The 9,651-nt window shown below is 39.3% G+C and overlaps 1 protein-coding gene across 1 annotated transcript; it reads left to right on the top strand.

Annotated features, from left to right (window-relative positions):
• The first annotated feature begins 7,447 nt into the window (after window positions 1-7,447).
• On the top strand, window positions 7,448-9,237 carry LOC137256465 (probable serine/threonine-protein kinase kinX). Its single transcript, XM_067794306.1, has 3 exons — window positions 7,448-8,304; window positions 8,428-8,838; window positions 8,946-9,237. The coding sequence occupies exons 1-3, from the start codon at window positions 7,448-7,450 to the stop codon at window positions 9,235-9,237; spliced, it is 1,560 nt and encodes a 519-aa protein (XP_067650407.1).
• Window positions 9,238-9,651: the final 414 nt, after the last annotated feature.

The following is a 9,651-nucleotide window of genomic DNA, read 5'->3' as shown; positions in this document are numbered from 1 at the left end:
TTTGAAAAATGTTAGCTCTTTCCCCAAGAGAGGAAGAACTGTGTGCTTCTTCTCCTCCGGCCAGTCAATCGTTTCACAGCCTTCCTGCTTTCCAGCTTCTGAAATTTAGAAAACAAACTATCAGTACAAACAAGCATTCGTCTACGATATCCATGGCTAGAGAAAAGAAAACTGTCAAACATTGCTTGAGGTGAAATACACTGAACCCCATGTCCGATAAGCGAAGAGATCAAAAAGTATAAACTGAGCATTTGACATCAAAAGTTTCAATCGCACAACAGCTTATTGATATATGATAGAGTGCAGAGACATGAAGCAATCCGCTTTGAAAGCCATAATTTATTTTCTGAATGTTACTTACAATGCACATTATGAGTATAGAACTACGATTTATCCGTTATTGTGTAAAGACATGTTTTCTTAACCAATAATGTGGAATGATTCAGGCAGACAAGCTATGAATATGGGGTCAGAAGCATACGCTGCAGCATAATGTGCTGCATAACATTTAAAACTTTTTAAGCTGTATTTTTCAAAGGATAAATTGCACTTTTTAAACAGTGTTCATTTTGAAATTCCTTGAATGTACATAGAAAGAATCCAAATTAACATGATACTTTAAAGGTTTCCTTAAAATTTTTAATCTCTGCAAGATGTAAAATGACTCGAATACGTTTACTTACTCTGAACTTTTTGCCGTTCTTTGCGTACAAGCCGTGGGCCTCTGCTTTCCCCACACCTTCTTAAGTGATCCATCTTGTTCATCCAAACCCATCAAAAAGCTTCTGAAAGGAGACATGTGCATGATGCAGAACTATCAGTGAAACATATTTCCACTTGGAGATTACAAGAACAGTGACATGCGCCATGCATTTTTACTGATTCCTAGGATTTACATTATTTGGTTATGTTGTATGTACATTATGTACTGGACGGTTCAGGTTATACATACCTTTTGTATGTCAAAATGAGTTGGTCCTGGCTGCCTTCTTCAGTTTTTCCATCACTGCCCTCCTTTATGCTGGAAACGTAGAAATGCATCGATTAAAAAAAGTCAGGAACTTGTCATATTGCACTCTTGATAACAATAAAGGGTCGAATAAAAAGAATAAATATCAATTTGCAAAGTGTAGAATATGCTAGATGAAAAGAATCCAGGTCAGCAAATTCATACACTATTTTGGGTTGGCAATCCGTCATTGTATACCCATATATTCATTCATCCCAATCTGGCAATAAGGAGTGAAACGAACTTAACCTGCTAAATTAGTATACTTATCCAGTGATGTTTTTGCCCAATCCGTCATTGTATACCCATATATTCATTCATCCCAATCTAGAGAAACGGAACTAAGTGTGCCTCGCACATATAGCTGGGCAAAGGCCATTTATAGCCATTCGTCCTTTCACCATTTGCATGTTTAGTACGGTTATTGTGAAGTTTGTGTGCATGGTAGTTGGAATATGATGCTTCATTACATTACGAATAAACAAGAATGTGAAGGAAAAAAGTGTATAGTTTGTTCTTGTATCATCAGTTTGAAGCCACATTTAATATTGTGATATCCACAGAATGATGCGTCAACAATTTACTTTTGTTGTCTTGTTCATCTAAGCAATGATACGAATCTACTATTCCTTCCCCAGGCACATTCAGATTGAATTATAACACCTCGTGAAAGCTAAGTTTCAGTCAGGAATGGAAACCAACACATGACCATTGCTTCGTGTCAGTTTCCATCACCGGAGCTTAGAGTATCCATTATGGATTCTATTTGGAAACTAGGTCACCCAGTTTTACTGAATGGATACCAACTGAATGTCAGGATGGTAAACAATTACACATTTTATGTTACTTAGTTCAAAACAGCGCAATGGAAACCAACATGAAACTACATTTTCTACTTTTATGTTGGTTTCCATTTAGTGAGATCTGTTTCCAGGTATGGAAACCAACAAGAAACCCCCGAACTTAGTTTCATTTTGGTTTCCATTTACAGAAATACCAAAATCACATTTCCAAAATGGAATCTAGTTGGAAACTCAGTTAGTGAGTTTCAGGGAATGGAAACCAACTGGATTCCGCAATTACCCACATTACGGATGGTTTCCAGGTTTCTGGAAACCAAGTCATTTTTGTAGTGCTACTAAGGCTGATACTACCCCTCCTACTCCTTCTGCTGTTGTTCCCACTACATCTAAACTACGATAGCGCTAACGTAGTCTTGTGTATGTAGGTCATGGTAAATATAGCATGGTTACAGAGCAATCTCCCTATATATAAGCACATGCTAAATATTCATCGTCTCAAATGACGTATTTCCGGGTCTTCTAATTGCGTTGGGCATCTGGTGATCTTCTTAATTTAACTTTCATTACATTTATCTATTATTCAAAACACTTACCTTTGTCCTTCTCGTAATCGCCGCGTGTTGTAGTGACAGTGTGTATGTTGCACTGGTATACAATGTTTAGTTTGTATTGACGAGGATGATGGATTGTCGTGCATGTTGGATGCAGATGGGTCCAGTGCTCTTGGGGGAAGGATGCTCCACCCACATTAATAACATGCGTCATTTCGGGAACTATGATCGAGCTGAATATTTCATACTGTGCGTCAGAGCCATGTCAAGTTCATAATAGCCATTAGCTCTTGAATATACATGCATAGATTCATTTCCTACAGCGGACTCTCTTTAATACGACACTCCCTCTGTTAGCACTTTAGAATGAGTTCTAAATTCGCAACCTTTACTGCAAATAAGACATGTATTTACTTATCTTTACACAAAGAATCGTCGAAGCAGCATCCAATAAGCTAACGGCTGGAACGTAAATTAAGATGCCACAAAAATTGTGTCATATCCGATGCAGAGGAGGTGATAATACATCTGAAACGGCCAAAAGATATAATTTCATTTAACAATTAAAAACGTAGCACCAGATATTTGGTAAACACACACAGCAATATTCCTAACATATGGCTGTGGTATGTAAGTAAATGAACGTGAACCTTTCAATCTAGCGATCAGCAACATGACCATCCGTCTTCGCAATTCGCGTCACCCGAGCCTGTCAGCGAGTCAGCGAGCCTGGCCACTAATTCCAGTTAGTCGGATCTTACAACCATGGGTTTCTGATGACCAATTTGAACACGGGCGTTCAAGGGCTATTTTCAGTTTCATGTTTTATTTGTAATTTTCACAACATTAGATATTTAGCAGAGTTCCTTCCACATGAACACTGCGGAGTTTGAAGACTAGATCCATAACCGGTGACTGATCTATATTTTAACCAATGAACAATAAAAATCCGATCCCTTACAACAGTAGGACGACAACCATGGACGACAACCATGGACGACAACCATGGGTCCCTAAAGACCACTTCCAACCCAGGTCTTCTTGAGTAACTTTCGGTTTCATGTTATGTTAGATTACATTAGATATTTAGCAGAGTTCAGAGGTTCCTATCATCGGAACAGTACAGATTGTAGGCCAAATAAAAAAATAGTGACTGGTCAAGGAACAGTGAACCAAGAAAATGCAACCTTTTACAACCGTCGGACGACGACCTAGGTCTTCTTGAGTAACTTTCGGTTTCATGTTATGTTTGTAATTATCGGCTTCTTAACAACATAATGTGGCAGAGTTCCAATTATATTCCTTTCCTGTGAAGAGTACAGATTGTTGTCCACATCCCAAACTAGTAACTAATCTGTATTTAGACCAATGAGCATTGAGCCAAGAAAATGTGAAGTTTTACGGCAATTTTTCATTTCAACAGCCTCTAAAACACGGAATTGAACGTTGGTCTGTAAAACGGCAATAAGGAGTGAAACGAACTTAACCTGCTAAATTAGTATACTTATCCAGTGATGTTTTTGCCCAAAACAGACCGACTGCAGTTGCGCGATGAGGAATCAGGAACATTAGTACCAGAAGAACGAGGTCCAGCGTTTAATTTATCGGTAATATTCCGTCCAGAAAAATCTCCCGTTTGTCTTGAACAGTTTGGATGTTTCAGAAAATTAATAAATCGATTAATGGTTGGTTCATTAACCCTGAAAACAAAATTGACGGTAAATATACATACAAAAAGAAACATTTGCATAAAATAATACATACATCAACTCTCAAGATGGCTTGCGACCTGCTGATAGGAATTGACAACAGTGATTGCTAATAAATATTCTTTCAAACAGCAATAACATCAATCGTCTCAATAACTATCATAGCTCAGAATAGCTTTATTGAAACAGAGATCATTTCCATGATGCTGAAGCGAATGGTATCAGAGTATCAAATGACAAAACGCAAGAAGACACAAATTCTGCTTCATTATCGAAATAGCCAGGGGGTGTTCAGATGATGCTGCAAAACATCTTTGAAAAGTGTCTTCTTACAGGTCACTAAACGCTTCTGTGCAGTTTGACAAAAACACGGAACCGAAAGAGGAAAAATAACGTAATCAAGCCCCAAGAACCAGACTCCTGGCTCAACTTTGCATGGCGTATCTTGAAGCCATCACAACACCACAGATGTCTTAGGCCCAGCATCTATCACCAAGACTGTTGTTTTCGTCACGTTAAACAGAGGTGTTAAAAGCCCGGCCAGGAAATACCGGATTTAATCACGCTAAATCACCTATTTACTTTTTATCCGAACGTCTGAAATGCCACAATCGATAACGGAAACGTGACAGTTTAAACTTGCTATTTTCGTCTGGTATTTCATCATAGTGCGGTACAAATCAGGCTTCATTGACACGTGCGATAACCAAGATGATCTACTGATGGAAAAAGTAAAGCTGCATTTTAAATAGTCGTTAAGAGACTGATACTTGAAAAGGGTCTCAGTGTTGAAGACTTGGATGTTCTGTGGAGCTTTTCAATGCGGAATTAAAAGGTATCCCATGTTCAAGCTTGAATATCAACGGTTTCCATTTAAAAGTTCTGGGTATGTACCGTTGACTATTAACACCGGAGATAACGGGAAATTGCATGAGCTCCAAGATGTACAATTCGGTCCTGTTCAGTACATGACGATTAGAAAGTCATTTCTGTCTTCTGCAGTCATTGTGCAGTTTGGCTGACGTTAGAATGACATCTAGGCACATATCACATGAGATTTGTAAGCGTTGATAGTTCATCGACAGGCTGTGGTTTCCGTTTCTCGGAAATAGGATAAACTACTGAGACAACTGATAATGGCAAATGCCTCCAACGTTCAATCCCAGTGACTAGAAACGATTTTAAAAAACCTTCACTGGCCGAGTTTAAGGAGGAAAAGAGGGAAAATAACGAACCTCGTCAGATATTAATTCCCTGAAGGAAGTGAGAAAATTCAATGTATTCAATGTATACAATTATATAACATCATATTAAGTAATTATTTGAGTTTTCTTTATTTTGTCTTTTGCTTAATACGCTGTACCTAATATACAGTATGTATAAAACAATAGTTTCCCGAGAGGGGTGTCCGACAGAGAGAGGAAGATCAGTCACGAGACTTGTAGGTTGTTTGCCTCAGAGAAAGGAATCATCCGAGTGTGACGTTCTGCCGCTATAATATAACCAGTGTGTCCACGTTATAATCATGTGAAGGGGTCTAGTTGTTAAGTATTAAAGTTCAAGAGATAACTGCAGTCTGGTGATATTTCGGCCAATGGCCTGAGTAATTGCATGCAACACGACCATTCAACTCAATTCGTTTCAGTAACGAACCCACATGGATCGTGCATGCATAACAACAACAATTACTCAAAAACACAGAAGCGTGACCTGGCCTAAATGAGAGCACAATTAATCCAATGCTGTTTGTCCAGGAACTGTGTTCAGAAAACGTCAATGCTCTGCCTTCATTACAACCCGGAAACAAACCAAACATTAGTCTCAGTACCACAGGGATAGATCAAACTACTTAGTGAGTGAGTGAGTGAGTGAGTTTATTTTTGCACCGATTTAACAACATCGTGGTGGGGGGCACGGACTGGGCTTCACAAATTTTATGTATGTAAGTCGAGATAAAATAAAACAAAATTTTAAAAATAAGATTGTTTCTGTTTTGCATTAAACCTACATATTATATTGCATGACACATCATGCACTAGATTTCCAAAATGGTACTGGAACATGAAGAGTTGATATGTATATTGTTAAGAACGTCCAAAGCTCCCTGCACATGCAAGACGACAGCCGAATTTCAGAATTTCCATCAAGTGGCATAGTGATTATATAAGACGTTCAAAGAATTTTTCAATTTAGGCAATATTACGTTTTCGTTCAATATTAAAACTATGCTGAACCTATTACTAAACCTGAGGGATTGTTGCATTCATCAGTTCAAGCAAATATTTCACTCGAATCAAATGAAGTGTAAATTAACGAAATAGACCATTTTGTTTCTAGTTGTGTTTTCATACATTTTGTTCATGTGAACTGTATCCGTTAACTACAGATTAAGGATTCTAATTACATCCACAAGTCCTCCAAATCCCCCTACACAGACAGTTCATTTGTATATTTCAGATTAACGTGTTGTTAAATAACCTGACCTACATGCCACTCAAAAGCTACAAGTGATCAGGTTATCAACGCACACTCGTGAATCGACCACCTCCATGGCGAAGTGGTTAGAGCGTCCACCTGGAGAACTGACCGTCGCGGGTTCGATCCCCGTCGTACCAAGATACGTCAAATTATGGTTCATGTTGCTCCCTGCTTGGTGTTTGGCACTAATCGGTGTAACAATGTCGGTTTGGAGTCATTATAATGGGTCTAAATATGGTATTCATGCTTTACTGTGGCATGATATCTCAGTGAACTAGCACTATAAGACCAGCTTAAGTTTCAAGAGCGACGGAGAATCCAGTTTCACCTCACTTCATCTCACCTAGTCGTGAATCAGCTGCATACAGTATCTTCATTTTGAAGGAACACTGAGGAAGCCTACTGACTAAACCGTTGGCTCATCAGCCCCAAAACAGGATTCAAGTCTTCTTATAGGTAATGTGTCACGCTCAAGTCTGATGTCTCCCAGTGAAATTGATAAAATGGTGATGAAACTACTCAATTCATTACTGAAAATTTGATGATTATTATTGGTATGTAATCGCACGTCGACGATGCCAATGTTCGCAGTCTTCATGGATTTTGGAAATTCATCAGATTTATATTATATGAAAACCCAGTTCCTTTATCCACTCATCACTCTCATTCCACCTCCGTATTTACTGTGGATCTGAATCTGATCCGAGACACGATTCCACTGTTTGTAGGAATCACAAAAAAATCAAACATCATCTCACGACGGATGTTTCTTGCGCGTTTAGCTGGTTAAGTGGTATAATGTTCAAAGCTGTTCATTCACTTACTAAGTCACTCTGCATATTATGTGGGTGTGATGGAAGCGTTCATTCGGATTATATGAATCGGATATTTTAAAAAATGCAACAAGTGGGTAATTGTATCTTGAAGAGCCACTTGATCTTGAAGAGCCACTTGATCTTGAAGAGTCAGTTGATCTTGAAGAGCCACTTGATCTTGAAGAGTCAGTTGATCTTGAAGAGTCACTTGATCTTGAAGAGCCACTTGATCTTGAAGAACCACTTGATCTTGAAGAGTCACTCGATCTTGAAGAACCACTTGACCTGGAAGAGTCACTTGATCTTGAAGAACCATTTGATCTTGAAGAGTCACGATCTTGAAGAGCCAGTTGATCTTGAAGAGTCACTTGATCTTGAAGAGCCACTTGATCTTGAAGAGCCACTTGATCTTGAAGAACCACTTGATCTGGAAGAGCCAGTTGATCTTGAAGAGTCACTTGATCTGGAAGAGCCACTTCATCTTGAAGAGCCACTTCATCTTGAAGAGTCACTTCATCTTGAAGAGTCACTTGATCTTGAAGAGCCACTTGATCTTGAAGAGCCACTTGATCTTGAAGAACCACTTGATCTGGAAGAGCCAGTTGATCTTGAAGAGTCACTTGATCTGGAAGAGCCACTTGATCTTGAAGAGTCACTTGATCTTGAAGAGTCACTTGATCTTGAAGAGCCACTTCATCTTGAAGAGTCACTTGATCTTGAAGAGTCACTTCATCTGGAAGAGTCACTTGATCTGGAAGAACCACTTCATCTGGAAGAGTCACTTGATCTGGAAGAGTCACTTGATCTGGAAGAGTCACTTGATCTGGAAGAGTCACTTGATCTTGAAGAACCACTTGATCTTGAAGAACCACTTCATCTTGAAGAGTCACTTGATCTTGAAGAACCACTTGATCTTGAAGAACCACTTGATCTTGAAGAGTCACGATCTTGAAGAACCAGTTGATCTTGAAGAGTCACTTGATCTTGAGGAGTAACTTGATCTTGAAGAGCCACTTGATCTTGAAGAGGTAGTTGATCTTGAAGAGTCACTTGATCTTGAAGAGTCACGATCTTGAAGAGCCAGTTGATCTTGAAGAGTCACTTGATCTTGAAGAGTCACTTGATCTTGAAGAGTCACGATCTTGAAGAGCGAGTTGATCTTGAAGAGTCACTTGATCTGGAAGAGCCACTTGATCTTGAAGAGCCACTTGATCTTGAAGAACCACTTGATCTGGAAGAGCCAGTTGATCTGGAAGAGTCACTTGATCTTGAAGAGTCACTTGATCTGGAAGAGCCACTTCATCTTGAAGAGTCACTTGATCTTGAAGAGTCACTTGATCTTGAAGAGTCACTTGATCTTGAAGAGTCACTTGATCTTGAAGAACCACTTGATCTTGAAGAACCACTTCATTTTGAAGAGTCACTTCATCTTGAAGAACCACTTGATCTTGAAGAACCACTTGATCTTGAAGAGTCACGATCTTGAAGAACCAGTTGATCTTGAAGAGTCACTTGATCTTGAGGAGTAACTTGATCTTGAAGAGGTAGTTGATCTTGAAGAGTCACTTGATCTTGAAGAGTCACGATCTTGAAGAGCCAGTTGATCTTGAAGAGTCACTTCATCTTGAAGAGTCACTTGATCTTGAAGAACCACTTGATCTTGAAGAGCCAGTTGATCTTGAAGAGTCACTTGATCTTGAAGAACCACTTGATCTGGAAGAGTCAGTTGATCTTGAAGAGTCACTTGATCTTGAAGAACCACTTGATCTGGAAGAGTCACTTGATCTTGAAGAACCACTTGATCTTGAAGAGTCACTTGATCTTGAAGAGTCACTTGATCTTGAAGAACACTTGATCTTGAAGAACACTTGATCTGGAAGAGTCACTTGACAAAAGTCAATCACACGCACGATCCATGAATGAGCGTTTCCATTCATGCTACGGTCAACGTTTCACTTGCTTCTCAGCGATCGGCTGTCTGACGGCGAGACGTTGTGCCTGGACACTTGCGACATTGTAACTATTTCGTCTTATGCCAGGTCTGTCTAGCAGGGCAGGACGTCCTGACTATTGATAAGTATCTGGTCTCATGTATCCTCGTCACATCATTTGTGCTAAGGGCTGAATCTTTGCTGTCACTGTCATGCTCTCTGCAGAAGAGGACAGGTAAAGTGTTTCTGCGATAGTAACTGAGTCACTCTGCACGATGGTGGCCAGTATGTTGGCAAACTTGTGCATAAATTCAAATGAATGTTGCACTGATACATAATGTCAGTTATATCGTTA

The sequence above is a fragment of the Haliotis asinina genome, chromosome 11 (assembly GCF_037392515.1).
Source record: "Haliotis asinina isolate JCU_RB_2024 chromosome 11, JCU_Hal_asi_v2, whole genome shotgun sequence".
NCBI lineage: Eukaryota > Metazoa > Mollusca > Gastropoda > Lepetellida > Haliotidae > Haliotis > Haliotis asinina.
The sequence above is the reverse complement of the archived record's forward strand: the minus strand, read 5'-3'. Positions and strand labels throughout refer to the sequence as shown.

Bases quoted from the DNA above. Each gene is read 5' to 3' on its own strand.
- LOC137256465 (XM_067794306.1), top strand. From the start codon at position 7,448: ATGCAACAAGTGGGTAATTGTATCTTGAAGAGCCACTTGATCTTGAAG. The intron at 8,305-8,427 runs GTCACGATCTTG...TTGATCTTGAAG, and splicing joins GAACCACTTGATCTTGAAGA to AGTCACGATCTTGAAGAGCC. The intron at 8,839-8,945 runs GTCACGATCTTG...GATCTTGAAGAG, and splicing joins GAACCACTTGATCTTGAAGA to TCACGATCTTGAAGAGCCAG.